Source organism: Grammomys surdaster, unplaced genomic scaffold, assembly GCF_004785775.1.
Source record: "Grammomys surdaster isolate TR1022 unplaced genomic scaffold, NIH_TR_1.0 182, whole genome shotgun sequence".
Lineage (NCBI taxonomy): Eukaryota > Metazoa > Chordata > Mammalia > Rodentia > Muridae > Grammomys > Grammomys surdaster.
This window is the reverse complement of record NW_021604627.1, coordinates 119,547-136,458: the sequence shown is the minus strand read 5'-3', so window position 1 is coordinate 136,458 and position 16,912 is coordinate 119,547. Positions and strand designations below refer to the sequence as shown.

At 37.4% G+C, this 16,912-nt stretch overlaps 1 protein-coding gene across 2 annotated transcripts in view; it reads right to left on the bottom strand.

Moving 5' to 3' along the window:
• Positions 1–13,701, bottom strand: part of Sytl5 (synaptotagmin like 5) — a 79,151-nt gene extending 65,450 nt beyond the window's left edge. For both annotated transcript variants that reach the window (XM_028767828.1, XM_028767829.1), the window contains exon 1: positions 13,419–13,701. In XM_028767828.1, coding sequence (XP_028623661.1) covers positions 13,419–13,537 — 119 coding nt within the window. In that variant the 5' untranslated portion in view covers positions 13,538–13,701. The remainder of the gene's footprint in view (positions 1–13,418) is intronic.
• Between the last annotated feature and the right edge of the window lie 3,211 nt (positions 13,702–16,912).

The following is a 16,912-nucleotide window of genomic DNA, read 5'->3' as shown; positions in this document are numbered from 1 at the left end:
GCAATGATTTACCCACTTTTAAATCTCCCTTTTTCTAAAATAGTACAAATTATATTCTCCAATGGTTGTTCATTTTTCATAACAATAAGCTATATTTTGTCAATAAAAAAGCAACAAGATGAAAGGATACTGGTTTCTTAATGATGCTATTTTGTATCTAAACTATTTCCCTTTCACATTTGTGTTATTATGTTTCATCAGACTCAACTAGACTAGCATCTTCCCAAGTGCAGAAAGGACGACTATATTTTCTTGACCATGCTGTTCAGGGTCTAACTCCATGCTAGGCTATAAAGCAATTGGATGTGGTGAACAGTTTGTCCCCTCAAAAAAAGTTCACACAGAGAACTGATATATACAAAGTAATTAAAATAATTATAAGAAAACAGCAACCCTTGAGAGAAACCTTATCTGAATAGGTTGATGGGCCAATGTGATAAGCAGGCTACAGAGGGGACTGAAATGCAAATTCTCTTAGAAAAGAGCATATCATGAGGTACTCAAAGTTTAACCTCTTATCAGCACCTTTTACTAGAATAGCTAGGTCCATGTGGGGAAGTTATAGTCATATACAAGTCAAACATTTGCTTTCCATTTTTGTGTGGTTTAATTTACAGTCATTTATTTAACAGTCTATCTTAATCCAGAATATGATTACTTAGCCTGAAAAGGCCTGGGAGTCAGAACAGTACAGATTAGAGGAAAGAAATTATGCAAGGTTCTAAACATCTTAGTTGGGCAATCTCTAAAACAATTGATGTTTATGATGCCAACTCCCTCTGAGACTTGTTACAAATCTGGAAAGGATTTCACAGGCTAATACAGAAGATGAAAGAGCTTGCTGATTTCCTCTCCTAGACAGTGAATTCAATCCCATCTATCTTAATGCATGTTAAGTACACAGTCACTTTTCAGACATTCATGAGGCAAAAGGGTCACTGAAAATATCTTTCATGCTGTTCTCTGTTGCTATGACAAAGTACACACAAAGTAATTCATGAAGAACAGATGTTAATTTCTTATCATCTGGGAGGCTGGAGGTGCAAGTCTATAATCTCAGCTAATTGGGCAGAATGATCACAATTTCAAAGCCTAACTAAATGAATTCAAGGTCAGCCTGTATTTTAGGGGCTGTGTCTCAAAAGTAAAGAGGAAAACGGGAGTGAGGCTGTGCTGTACTGGTCGAGTACTTGCCTAGCATGTTCAACCCTAGGCTCAGTCTTCAGTATTTCAATACGCAAAAGGGAATACAGGAAAGTGTGCTGACATCTGGTTATGGTTTTTTGCTGTGTCACTCATGGCAAAAGTTAGAATAAATTAAGAAAATATTCAATTGGAAAAATGGTCCTAAGGGGAAAGGAAACTAGAAGAAAGGGATAAGCTAAGAGGTATATTTGTTTTCTCTTCGGGTAGCCAGCTCTTAGAAACCAAGGTGGATTCAGTTCATTTATATGTGCATGGCTGTAGTAACATCTGAAGAAAGTAAGCTTCTGGCCTGCACTGCCTCATCTCTCTCATCTTTTCAAACATAAAAGCCACCATCAGAAGGTATAAATGCTTCTAGATCCAAGAAACAGGCTTAACAAATGCATTTGTTTTCTGTTCTTCCAGATAATAAGACGCAAGTTAGGCAACAGCTTGAATTAGTTTAGATACAAAATAGCATCATTAAGAAACCAGTATCCTTTCATCTTGTTGCTCTTCTATTGACAAAATATAGCTTATTGTTATGGAAAATGACCAGGCAGCTCCAGCACTGTAGCCTTGTTAAGGCAGAACAAGGGAGTGGTGCTTAGCGGCTTCTGTATATAGGTCTTCACAGATAAAACAAAATATAATTCAGAAACCCTCCTAAAAAGATTTCTTGGATTTGATCAAACAATGTCACACCACTGCCAAGAAGTTGCAAGGGAAGCTACTGAATTGACACTTTATCCAGCTTTGTGGATGTGGATAAAGGATATTGGTTAAGAGATAATTCCCCTTTCCTGAGGGGTCATGTTGTGTTACATTGTGAATTCTCCATGACTCAGCAATAACTCTTTTCTGGAGACAGAGGTAACTGCAACACAGTTTACGTCTCATTTCACGATGGTCCTATGCTCACTTGACAGGAAAGAAAACTGAAAGACACAAATCTGGCTCTGGAACACACAAACGCTCAAAGGTTTTCTGCTTTACTGTTTCTTGAAAGTTAGGTTTCAAGCATCAGTAACGGTGAAAAGAAGGCCTCTGGGTGGCTTTGGGCAGCTCATTTAGCTGCTTCAGCATCCTTATGAGATAAAAACAATCCAGATATGTCACTTGCCCACTCTGTCTCAATACTGATTAGGGTTTTGTCAACATGACTCAAGACAGAGTCATCTGCGAAGAGGGAACCTTAATTGAGAAAATGCTTTTATCAAATTGGCATGTGAACAAGTCCATGAAGCATTTATTTGATTAAAGATTGATATTGGAAATCCAAGACCACTGTGGGCAATGGTATTCAGGGGCAGGTGGTCCCAGGTTCTCTAAGAAATCAGGCTGAGCAAGTTCTGGGAACCAAGCATACTTCCACGGCCTCTGCACAGCCTACCTTAAGTTCCTACCCTGGATTCTTTAGATTATAGACTACAAGATGTAAGCTGATATAAACTGTTTCCTCTACAACTGCCTTTTGGCCATGGTATTTATCAGAGTTAATGGTGGAGTCTCCTTACTTTTCATCATCTATTACCTTCCTGGTCACTTGTCTCATCCTTTGACTATTTTCAAACTACCATCTTTTTTATATGATCATCAGAATAATTGCCAAAGATATCAGCTCCTAATATTTGGAACTTATAAACATTACAGCATGTGGAACTTTTAGGATCCCCAAAACAGTGAGGAAAAAATGATATGGATTTGAGTAGATGGGTAAGTGGAGATCTGGGGGGAGTTGAGGTAGGGGAAACCATAATCCATATATTAAATAAAATATTTTTTCAATTAAAAAATCTTCTAAATTAGAAAAAGTAAAAAGAGTGTTTTTCAAATGTAACAAGGTCAAGAATCTTAAGATTGGGAAATTATCCTGGATTTTCAAGACAGACCAATTTAATCACAAATGTTCTTTCAATATTGATGTAGTTTTGAAAAAGGTATTATATAGGTTCACAACAGTAAGCCATGGAGAGAAGCCACTGTGATCTTAGCAGTAGAAACTGAGGGAATGTGACCACAGCCAAAGAATGTAAAGAAACATCAGAATAAAGGAGTCTGGGGACCAAGATATTCTGAAGATCTTCCTGAAGATATTCTGGAAGAAGTAATGTTATGCAAACACTTTTGTCCCAGTGGCAGTTATTTTGGATTTCTGGTTTCTAGAGGAATTAAAATAAATTTACCTAGCATAAAGCCACAGGATTTGTGGTAATCCATTATAAGACACCAGGTATAAATATGCACTTCTATAAGTCTAATTTCTTAGTGACTGTAACATCTTTGTGCATAACATGTCCTGTTGGGAGCCGACAGCAGCTATCATCTTTACAGCCATCTCGAGCCATATACCCTGACAAGAGACTTGTTTTCAATAGCTCACAACAGCTGAGCACACTCTGATAAACATCTTATTACACTGTTTAGTGCCCCCAGCTGCAAGGTGCACATGGTATCCATCGCTACAAGGCACGTGATGTAGTGCCTTCAGTTTAGCTTGTCTACGAGGGCAAGTCACATGGTAAAGGGCATAAATACCCAGGATTTCCTTTCAATAAAAGAGACTTGACCAGACTCTGTCTTGTCTCCATTTTTCGCGTCTCTTGCCCCTCTATCCCCACTCTCTCTTGCTAGACCCTGACCTGCGGAACCGAGCAGCAGAACGGGCCATTACAAAGTAGCAGAATGGGCCGTTACAATGTCCAACTCACTGGGTTCACAGGGTTTTGGGCTGTTCATTGTTGACTTTACTTCTTATTATTCTTGTGAATAATGCACTGTCACAAAGAAGCCTTGGGGCTTGTCATCTCTAGAAAGGATATTATATCCAAACTCATGAGTTCAAACAGTTTACATTCTCAGAACTAGATATTTTTTCTGAGCCTATTTTACTCAGAACTTAATCACTTCCTTATGTCCATCAAACCCATAGATCCTCCTATTGGACCCCTTCTGCTTGAAATCCAGACTGAAGAAAGCCTTCCTGTACCTGTTATCACCTGTCCTACAGGCCTAGAGTCAGAAATCAACTTCATGGTACACAGAAGTATATTAAATAGATTGAAATGATAAGCAAAAGCCATTATATGTCATCAGCCTCATATGAAGAAGCAGTCATAGCAAATGAGAAACAATGAACCTAAAATGCTTCTGTATAGCAAAGGAACAAATAAACATAGAGAAGAAGCAAATTCTAGACTGGCAGATATCAGTTTCAAATTATTCACCTGACAAAAATTAATATCAAATAAGCCAAGGAGGTGGCACAGTTCATAATGGAACCTCCCCACAGGGTTAAAGGCAAAGGTTTGAACCCTGGGACCTACATGGAAGGAGAGAACCAATTCTTACAAGTTGTCTTCTGACCTACATACCCTACCCATGATGTAGCATGCATACTCTCTCTCTTTCTCACACATACATGCACACAAAATAAAAAAAATCTAATGAATTTTAAACATTAGGTATCAACAATATAAGAGAGTCTAAAATTTTAACAATAACGAGGTACAAACAAGTACTGACACTTAATTTATTTCCTAGAGACTGGTGTGAGGCCTAAGGACTTATCTTGAATCAAGAGACAAAGTTTAAAGATGATAGAACAGTAAAAGTCAATGACTCCAGATGTCCTGTTAATAAATACTGTACTAGAGCTGTCACTCAACACAAAATTTTACATTAGTGAAGATAACTAGAAATTTTCCACATTGTTTAAGTGATTATCATAATATCTGTCATTTGTAGCCAAATCTCTTTCCAGTAAATCCAATGAGTACTCAGTAAATATTAGTTCTTGCACTATCCACTTGCAAGAGAGGTGCTCTTGGGATTTACTTCAGTCTCTGCTACAGTACATTCAACCTTAAGCAAACTAAATTCAGTCTATAGTCAAACTTTTACACACCATTAAGAAACCAAAAGGACACCACAAGAAAACTCACAGAATCAACAAACCTGGACATCTAGGGACTCACTGAGACTGAACCAACAACCAGGGGCCCTGCATGGGTCTAATTCAGTCACTCGGCATATAACGATATAGTTGTGCAGCTTGGTGTTTTTATAGGACTGTGAACAGAGGTAGTGGAGGCTGTTTCTGACATGTTTGCCTGCCACTGGGGACCCTTTTCCTACTAAAGAGTTGTCTAATCCAGCCTTGATATATGTACTATAGTCTTATTGCAACTTGATATGCCATGTTTGGGTGATATCCCTGAGAAGCCTGCCCTTTTCTGAAGGGAAACTGAGGAGGAGCAGATGGGGACAAAGGAGGTGGAGAAGTAGGGAAGGTGGACAGTGGGAGGGAAAGCTGAGGTTAAGATGTAATATTTAAGAGAATTAATTAATTTTAAAAAGAAAACAAAACTGATGGGATTGATTAAATGAATGGCAAACCAATAAAAAGAAAAGAATCACAGAACTCATGATACACAGGCAGGATAATATGCCAGCAGCCGATAATGGATGGCTCCTATCACTCCTTTTGTCAATATTCAGAGGTAATGCCATCTATTCTAAAGCTATTTCATATCTGCTTAAAGAAAATTCTGTGAGGATGGCGTTTCCTTCCTGTATTCTGGATGTAAAATTGTTAGCTTTTATATCCATGATATCTTAGCAACATGGCTGCCTGAATGTAAGCTGAACAGGGACACCACCAGTAGGCAAAGTCGAAGTGAATAGGAGGAAACTAAAAAGGCTCCAACTATACAAAAAGAACCACAGGCTACTAAGAAATGCTGAAAGAAATAAGTCTTCCTTAGGAAAGGACACACCAATTAGTTATCCAATGCAAAATGGTCAACACTGAAAGCATACGTACAAGTAACATTACACAAACAGAGCAGATTATATTTAGGAATGTGTTTGTACATAAATATACATGTAGGCATATAACACAAATCATTAAAAACAGGACATAAATTTGAAAAAGAACAAGGTGGGATATGTGGGAGGGTATGGTGGGAGGAAGGTGAAAGGAGAAACAATTTAATTATATTGTAATCTCAGAAAATATTTTAAAATAATCAGGTTTTGAGGCCCTGAGTTTCATCCCCAGCACCAAAAATTGAATATATATATATATATATATATATATATATATATATATTGTTTTTATAGCAGCTTCTGTATGTATGATTGCTATATAAACATTACAGTGTATAGCTACAATAACGACATGCAATCTTCATTATGTGTGAAGTCATTAACATTTCACAACCCATAAGAAAGGTGTGGTTCCCATTTTATAGGCAAGAAAGCAGAAAGGCAGCATGCTATTGGTCAGGATTCAGAATCAGAATTTGGTATTTAAAACAAATAAGCAAACTACACTCCTTTCTATGCACTAAGAGTCTTACAGGCTCTGTGATATTAAATGAGTTCTGCTCAGAAAGGACTCTGTTTTGTGAATGCTATGTCTTTCCTAGTGGTGTAAAGCCATGCTTAGCACACTCAAAAGTAAGCTGCAATAATCAAGAAAACTTTCTTTTGCTGGTCTGGTTCTACGATACAGTGTTTGTCCAGGTTGACTCTTGTCACAAAGTATTGTGTGACAAATATCCCCTATGGAGCTGCATTTATACCACTGTCATTCTAAGAGATTTCATAGAAATTGTGACTTGTTTACAGAACAAAGGTTATTAAAAAATCAACATGTGAGAATCTGAGGAAAGGTGAAACCTGGATTTGAACCAAAAGAAAAGACTAAGAGTCCTGTAGAATGTGTTCCTATCCAGATGAATAAGTCTCTCTGAATTCTGCCAATCTCTTGTCTGGAGAGTTCCTTGAGAACAATCTGAGCCTATTTTAGGTCGTTCTGACAAGAATGTCTTCCTTACCCATCACAGAATATACATTATCTAAAGCAATGCGCTTATGTCTTAGGTTGGTAAGGCCCTGTGCAGAATCTTACTCATCCTTGACTTGCCAGCCTGTTAATTTAATAACTCTGTCTGGGAGTCCATTTTCAGGTTCAAACCATGTACTTTGGCTGCCAACATGTTGATGTTGTTAAAGGCAAACTTTAACACAATGGGCAGGAATAAAATATTCTCAGGTCAAAAAGGGCTAGCATGACCAAGCTATATATGTCATTCTTGACGCTTGACCTAAATGGAAATACTGACCTCAGGCCATGGGTAATTTTATAAGCAGTATTTGCTGCATCAATGTTCAGCAGAGCAGCATTCTTTAAATTCATAAGCCCACTATGCAAAGTTAAAACATCCAGAGAGGTGTTAGAATTGTGCCAAATACACTGCAAGTGTCTTTAAACTTCAGGCAAAGAGCGTTTGGGGCTGCTTGGCAAGAATATGACATGGGCCAAGGAAAAGAAAATGGGCTGCTTGACAGGAATATGACACTGGCCAAGGACAAGGAAGTGGGTTACAGGCAGGAATCTAAATATTGGACTAGAACAAAGAAGTAATTTCAGACAGGAATCCAAATTTTAGGCTAGAACAAAGGAAGTAGGCTTCAGACATGAAAATGACTTTGGGCTAGGACAGGGAAATTGGCTCAGATATTTTGATCATCCTGATAAGCCCTTAGAAACAGTGATCATGGGAGTGTTCACATGATTTTGTTTAATGCCTTTCTTGTTCTTTGACTATTTGTGTTTGTCTTGCTTGTTCCTTGACTATTTGCATTTATTGTATTGCTAGGCTCTCAACCTAGAACTGACCTTAATACATGTATGTAATTAAAATGGTATAAAAGCAAAAAGGAGGAGGGGGGATGGGATAGGGGGTCCTAGGGAGGGGAAATGGGGAAAGGGGATGACATCTGAAATGTAAATAAATAAAGTATCCAATAAAAAAAAGAAAATGGAACGATCTGAAACTGATTCCCAATCTGAACACGGTGTAAAGTAATTACTAGCAGCATAAAGCTTAGCTTCCAGTAATATACTAGGAGTTCTCACAAAACCATGTGAAAAGCTAGACAACTTGTATTTTGCCAGTTCTATGTCACCATAACACAAGTTAGAATCATTTGGAAAGTGTCTCAATTGAGAAAAGGCCTCCATTAAGAGTCACCTGTAGGCAGGTTTGTGGTTAATTTTCTTAATGACCGATATGGGAGGACCCAGCCTATTGTGGATAGTGTTAACCCTGGGAAGGTAGTCCTGGGTTCTATAAGAAACTGAACTGAGCAAACCGTGAGAAATAATCCAGCAAGAAGCATTCCTCCATGGTTTCTGCTAAGGTTCTTGCCTCTAGATTCCTGTCACGAAACCTGATAGAGTGACTTGAGAATTGTAAGATGAAATAAACCCTCCCCAACCCTCATGGTAGTTTTGATCATTGTGATTTAACACAGCAAGGTACTTAAAATGTGTATATGTATGTATGTATGTATCTATGTATGTATGTATGTATGTGCTGGCATTTTAAGTCAGAAAATAAATGGCAAATACCATCTGCCCTAGTGAAACTCTGTTAAGGTTCCCTTTGCCAGATGCTGCTTAACATGCCACTTTGTTAATAAATTACTCTTCCTTCCCTGTCTTGCTTTCCCTAGGACTTCAAGGTTTAATGGTTTAAAAAACATAGATCACTTGCACTCAAACCTTAGGCTCAAGTTCTCTTTTTGGTAAACCCAACCTAAGACAAGTGTCTAAATAATAATATTTAGACAGGTGTCTAAATATTTAAGACAAGTGTCTAAATAATAATTAGACAAGTGTCTATAATATTTAAGACAAATGTCTAAATACTATTTAGACAAGTGTCTAAATAATATGACAAAGATAACCCATTACAATTCTAAAGAAGTGAGAAATAAGTACTCTTTGGATGTTTGCTGTTTATTAATTCTTATCTAATATCACAGAAGGAATTGATATCATATGTAATTACCAAACTGCGTCTTTCACTTCAAAAGACCTGAAAACAGCTATTGTCTTCTATCCTGACCATCAAAGGAATAAGAATGCTTTGTCTGAAAGGCATCTTCCCTGAACATCACAACAGCAAAGCATCATATTGATAATAGGATAAATTACTTAGAAAACACAGACACAGCGAGAAGTATGAAAATGCCATTTCTTTCAGAAAAAACGAAGGACAAAATACTGAGCTTTAAAAGACAGTTGCTATGACAAACAGAAGAATAGGGCTGACTTGATGGAAAGGAATTGGGCATTTATGCAAAAAAAAAATCGAGATGCTTTAAAGAGAACACATTGCCCTTGAAAAGATCTTTCAAAGCTCTTCTGCTGCTGGTAAAGGTACATACTAAAAAATTACAGTTTTAGTTTTTGCAAGTATATAACACAAGTACATTTCTGAAATGTTTCTAAATTGAATTTATGCAAATGTAGGTTATTTTTACTATGGCAAGGAGACCATGTACAGCAAAAAAAAAAAATCAGTACTTAATTTTCACATTTTAATCTTAAAGAAGATAATTCTGTGAATTCAGGTTGTCATAGATGAGACATTACAAAAAAACATTTCTTCCTGGTTGTTGGTAGACGCATATGCTATAGGAAAAGTCAAGCTACCATTTAATTAAGACTCACTGAGGATTAAGATTAATATATGACTTAAATGTGCATATAAGATTTTGAAAGCATGTTTCTGGAAAACTATTATTGATAATTAAATTTAGATTCTGTAACAGGAAGATGAGATGCTCATGTTGAATAATAAACAAAACCAATACAAGAAGTGGATATTCTTGTCAAAATCTTACTTACTTGAAATTTAAAATCTGAAATGTGACATTTAATAATAAACATTTACTTATATAATTTATTAGAAAAAAGTCTACTTTCCCAATAATACAAATATATTATATATTTTCTTATGAACTGACCACCATTGCAGGTGGGAGGGGCAAATATTTTTCAGTTCCCACCCTTAGCTTCAATATTTAGTATTCATGTTCTAGATTACAGGTACTTCAACATACTGTCTGTACAATTTACAGTAAAAGGAGAATAACATTACCCTGGCTATTGGTAGAGATTACTTTCTGCTGCCTAGAGGTTTGTCCTCAACATCAATTTTCCTTAAAGACAATACATTAAAAAGAGAAAAGACTAAAATGGTCATACCTGGAAGAGACAAATATATACACTTTGATATACATACATGTAAGGAAGACAGGTGATTTTCCTGTATATTTCTATATCTATTGTTTAACTTTAAAATAGTAATATAAATTGTAAGTAAAATAGTATACTATACATCTCTACAGAGAAAGGTACATGAATATATACACATTATTTATGATTATAGTGTCATTATTTCAAACAAAGACTAGTTCAGGTATATGTAAGTGCATTTTGCAGCCCAATGCTTGACATGTCTCCAAATATACCTTGACAGTAAAATATCTCTTAAAAGAAAGATTCTGTAAAATAAAATTTTATATATAAATATGTTTTTCTATATGGAATGTAACATGGAGTCTAACTGAATTTAGGTGCAATATATATAAGCACATATATATATATATATACACTAAGTTATATAATTTAATATATGTTTAATAATTTATTTATAACTTAATATAAAATATACTAAAATTAGTAAGCTCTGGGTAAGAGAACTTTTTCTTTATTCTGAGGGACTTAATAAGAGTTTGAGTTCCACTAAACCAGTATATTCACACTGGGATTTCTTATTTTCAATTATGTTTATGTGTCTATGTCTGAGTTTGTGTGCGTGAGTGTTGGTGACGAAGGAAGTCAGAGGTGTCATATCTACCTGATGCTAGAGTCACTGGAAATTGTGACCCCTTCAGCATGGGTGCAGGGACTGGAACTCAGGTCCTCTGCCCAAGGAGCACATTCTTAATTCCTGAGCCATCTCTCCAGAGTCAATCATGTTGGAATTTCTGTTAATGTATTAAGAAACTTCATGACAATTCTATTAGGATCAGAATAAAATGTTTACCAATCTACAAGTCCAGTTCAGTACTTCTCTGGAAACAGAAGCAGTGAGTCTGTAGGCTTTTGAGAAGGTTAAAACTTATTTCATTCTTAGTGCTAGAGTGATAAATATGGAGAAAAAAAACAGCTTTGCAGATTAAAAATTTATAGAGTATTAAAAGAATGTCATTCTTTGCACACATTGGTTTCCTTGGCTTCCAGGTGGAATAAACTATTCCCGAAATCACATTTAATTCATTTGAACCAAATGTTTGATTTATTTGCTTTTCTCTAATCTTTCTCTGCCTGCAGGGCTGAAATGAGAGAATTAACTACTTAAAGGCAGTATCTTGGGTAAGGTGTACGAATTATTAGTGTACTAAGGCCAGGGCTTACTTAGTAGCCCATTCCAGTGGAACTAGGCCTGTGGAACAAAGCAATAAATTTGTGCTTTAGAGTTTTAGTCATCATGCACAGATCAACTTAAAGTACTTTCTGGCCTTCTTTAAATGGTTGATAAAAGTCATAGCAACTTTGGATAATGGCATGCAGCTAACAGGTCAGAACTGTCATTAAATGCCAGGCTAAAGAAATGTATTCTGTTCTGTTCCATTTTACTGATGAGGGTAAGCCCATGGGTGTGTTTTCAACAGAGCCACCAAAACAGCTATAGGTTTTTGGAAAGCACCTGTTGTGGAATGTTTCCAGCCATTGCATGGCCACTGATTCATTCACAAACCATAAACAATTTTGATTATCAATAGGAGACCTGCATTAGATTAGAACCATTCATGTTCTGACATGGAGGTGGGGAGGGGTTTCACGAAGCCCTTCTCATCCCTGAAAAATGTATGGACAGTTAACAGTTTCTAGAGGAGAGAGCTCATGAGACCACCCCATGTTCTAGAATTGAAGGTTGCTGTGGGAGGAGCTGAATTCACAAGCATATTTATAAGCTCCCTTAATCTTTCCAGCAGTGCTATGAGGAGCAACGTTATCATTGTTTTATTGATGACAAATCTAAATCAGAAAAATTGGGTACAGTGGTATCTAGTTCTTCTCTAAGTGGAACAAAATTACAAGAAATGATAAAATTAAAAATATTTGACCCAGAAAGTGGTGGTGCACGCTTTTAATCCCAGTAGATTAATTGGGAAGCAGAGGTAGGTGGATCTCTGAGTTCGAGGCCAGCCTACAGAGTGAGTTCTAGGACAGATAGGGATACACAGAATAACCCTGTCTCAAAAACCAAACAAGAGAGAGCGGGGGGAGGGAGGGAGGGAGGGAGGGAGGGAGGGAGGGAGGGAGGGAGAGAGAGAGAGAGAGAGAGAGAGAGAGAGAGAGAGAGAGAGAGAGGGAGAATTTGTTTTAACTCAATGGGGTTTCATTCAATGCCTGTTTGGCCCTGCTTTTGTAGATTATAGCAACATTATCATGCCTCTAAGAACATGTAGTAAAGGATGCCTGTATCTCATGGTAGTCAGAAAACAAGAAACCAGTGTTCAATAATGTCTTTGAGGGTCATGCTTTCAGTGACTAAGAACCTCTAGCTAGATTCAGCCTCTTAAAGATTCCACTCCCTCCAAGTCATGGTACCAAGTTGGAACAATGTTTTTCACACATGAGCTCTTGGGGGATACTATAGATTTGTCAGGTTTGAATGTATGATGTCAGTCTATGAGTTTGTATGTTTGAAAACTTGGTCCCCAGAGGGTGGCATTTGCTATAAGAGTTTTTAGAAGCCTTCTAGGCATAAGTCTTAACTGGTGAATGTAAGGTTGCACAGGTGGGAGTTGAGAATGATGAACCAGCCCTGCTTCTAGTCTGCTTTTCTGATTTCTGAACTGCTGTGATACCATACCACCTATGTTGTTACCACTATGGACAAAAAGGCTCCATCCCATAATCCTTTCCTCACCATGATGGATGATATTCTCTGAACTGTAAACCAAGTTGACCCCTTTACTTGCTTGTACAGTTACAGCGATATAAATATAACTAACACCACAGCAAGTTGCTTGAATATCACACAAGCCATTCCAGAGTTGGTGCTCAAAAGTAGGGAGTCTTTACTCAAAACTGGGGAGACTTTCTTCTTAGCTACTAGGTTTGCTGTTGGCAAATGCGTGCCTTCATCTCACCAGCATTCTATTATTAACTGATCTCTATCCTCTTTAGCTAACTGGCACAGAACCAAAGACATTGTCAAATATTTGGGCTACTTTTGGAAAGTCATAAAGTCCCTGAGCAATATCTGTTTCCAGTGTGACTGTCAAATTCCCCATCGAAATCTCTGCAAACAAATAGAAAGCAATTGAATAAGGGCAAAACAAGAAATGCACATCACCTTATCCTCTTGTCTTCCACTTTTTTCAAATATTCATCTCTCTTTAGGACTCCCAGGATCATTTCCTTCTCATGATCTAATAAAAATGACAGATTGATGAGCTCCGAGTTCTTAGACATGGTATTTCACCAGCAGCTCTGCGTGGCAGTGGTTGAATCTTCCAGAAGGTGAATGGATATTTACTATTGTTAAGGTTCCCCTGGTCAATTTGGTGTCCAAGCTGTTCAATTTAATGGAATTTCTTTCAAAGTTTCTGCTGATTTGCTGACAAGTGCTAGGTATTCTTTCACGTTACAGAGAAAACATGTTTTACTGAGATTACAGTCCATGAAAATCATTGTTTGAACAGAAAAAAATTCTCTAAAGCATTTGCTGTGTAGAGAGTCAACAGGTAAGATTCACTAATGATGCTGAACTTTGAGCTCTCAAAAAGCTTCAGAACAGGACTTAATTCCTCTGGGCCCAGAATGTAGAAGATGCTGCAAAGATAGACAAAGCAAAGGTGAGAAAAATTAATTAGGTCTTACCACACATAGCACTTATTTAACTATTTAATTTTTGAAATATCAGTGTGTCTAACTCAAACACAATTTTCAAATTAATAAAAATACATGGACTGTGGTGTGTGTGTGTTTGCTATAAGTTCCAATTCTAGATAATCACTGGAAGTGTTACAACATCCCTTCCAAATAGAAGGAGCAAGCATGCTAAAACCAGATAACCAGATGGCCTAAACTACTGCTCTTGACAATGTAAGAAGCTCACCAGGCCCTAGACTAGATCACATCCTTAACTTTAGCTTTGTACCTGGAGTCTCTGAGTATACCCACATAAGAATGATAATGTTTACAGTTGTTTGCCAAATTTGGAGATTTCTATCTTCCTGAGATACTATCCCTTGGGTTCCCTTCATACCTAGGAACTACAAGCTATGCTGTTTCCTTGGCTCTTGTCAGGCTTCTAGACATAACTATTTATTCAAAGGCTGCTATGGGAAAGCCTACCCGTGAGGTCAAACCAACCTAAAAAAATGTTAGTTGATTTAAAAGGATAGGCTCTCTTTCAGAACCTCTTTAACTCTTCAAAGACTATGTGTTATGTTCAGTGTGCACCAACCAGAACTCCAAACTGAAATGGTTCCTACAGACCACAAAGTAGCTCCATTTGATCTAATGTCCCAGGTCCCTCCAGACTGGATTTATTTGAGGCTTTTTGTCAATCTGCAAAGACGAGATTGTGAGGATTAGAAATTCAGAGGAAGCAGCAGGGGCAAGGGAGACCCTACAGAAAATGCAATGCTTTGAATTTTCTACCAGTGTCAGCTGCTGTCTCCCCAAATAAAGTACACAACTTGCTTTTCCATCCTTGTGTGTCTCTTCTGGTTTTAAGATGAAATAGAAAATAAATAAATAAATTGGAAAGTCAATGACTGAAGACATCATCTTTCTAGCTCTGGTTCACTTGTAACATACTTTATGCTTAAAATGTCTGACTTAGGATGTTCTACACGCATATTTTACAGAATGTATTTTTTAAAATATTCAAGGGGTTAAAAATGCTTGAGTTATACTAATGCTTATGCATGTGTTGACCAGAACATGCAAGTCTACACTCTCAAAATCTACAAGTATGTCCTGTGACTGAATAAATAAAGAAAAGGCTGACAAGAGGAAGCAGTGGGTAAAGTCCTGGCCACCAAGCCTGATGATCTGACTTTGGTCCCCAGGACCTACATGGTGGAAGGGGTGAACTGACTCCAGTGAGCTGAACTCTACATATCCATGTCACATGTACCTGCCTACCCACTAAATAAATAAATGCATGTAAAATTGGATAATGGAATAAATGCATGTAAAATTGGATAATGGAATAAATGCATGTAAAATTGGATAATGGAAGAGAAGCAAACCATAAAAGTGACAGAAAACTTTAAAGAATTTAAGAGAAACAAAATTGGATTGGTGGGGCTTAACAATAGGCTCCTTTGCCCATATATGGACTAATAGGCTAATATATTAGTACCTGGATTGGTGTGTAAATGATGACCAAAGAGATCGTAAGTAGTCCAAACTTTATCGAGAAAGTCAGGATATTTCCTCCAGAAGGCAGGACTAAGCTGTGATGATAATTTAGTAAGACGGAATCTTACTGAAGATCCTGGAGAAACACAGAGTGGAAGAAGGAAAATGGAGAGCATGAGCATAGAAACTACAGGAGATAGATACCCCTTCCGTTAGGAAAAAAAAAGAAAGAAAAGAACCTGGCTCTAAGTGGAAATAACTTGCTACCTGAAACACATTCCATGTTTAGTAATGGCACCTCTTGTGTAGAAAAATTTCATATCATTAATCACTAAAATAATACAGCTAATCCCCCTACTCAAATTCCATTTTCTTGTAAATCCTTCTTGTATTAAGTAGTCTGCCCATAGAGCTGGCCCTTCAGGAGTAGACTTTCTAGCCTTGTATTCAGAGCCCTGTCTCCTAGGTTTAGTTTGAAAGCACATCTCATCACATGGTCAATGTGTGCTACCTAAATTGCATCGCTGAGTATTTGCGCTGAGAAATGAAGTGGGGTGCAGTGCGTGTACCTACCTATGTGCCAATTTGTGAAAACCCCTTTCAGCTAGATTATAGCTCTCCTTTTGGAATTCTTTACCATCGATGTCCTTTGACAAGTCTCATCCTTCTTGCTAAACACACAATGAGCACTGGTGAGATTAAGAGGGGTAAATGCATTTTTACTTTACTCCTACTTCCTTATGTAAATAGAGCCCTGGGCTTACACACTACAAATGTGGATTCTTCCCTGTGTGGTTCATGATAAACTGGGCTAAGCTCCTCACCTTGGGACATTGATCATCTTGGATGTACTGAATCTGGTGATCATCAAAAAAGGAACAGCTAATGGGCAGGCTATTGAGAGTTTGACCATGCTCCATGGAGTTTGTGATAGCACAAACTGAACATTTTTTTCATTTTTTTTCTTGTGAGATGGGGAAGGAGATAACAAGAACCAAGGGCAGACATGGAAGAGCCGGGAAGTGGGTGTGATCAGGGTGCATGATGTGAAATTCCCAAAGAATCAATTAAAACATTATGTTTAAAAAGTTACAGTAATAATTACCACAGCTTCAAGTAAACACATGAGGTTTTAAAAGTATCTGTTTTTAACACTACACAGTAGAAAATAACAAGGGCTAATAATATCCAAGTTAAAAAGAAACAGCATGTCTAAGAACGTCTCACTACTAGCTATTTTATTTAAAAACAATCTCTCTCTCTCTCTCTCTCTCTCTCTCTCTCTCTCTCTCTCTCTCTCTCTCTCTCTCTCTCTCTGTGTGTGTGTGTGTGTGTGTGTGTGTGTGTGATGTGGGTGTCCTCATGGGCCAGAAGAAGGTGTTGTATCCCATGGAGTTGGAGTTAGAGATGGTCGTGTTGATCTTCCTTACTTGGGTGCTGGTAAACGAGCCTCAGTCCTCTGGAATAGCAGTA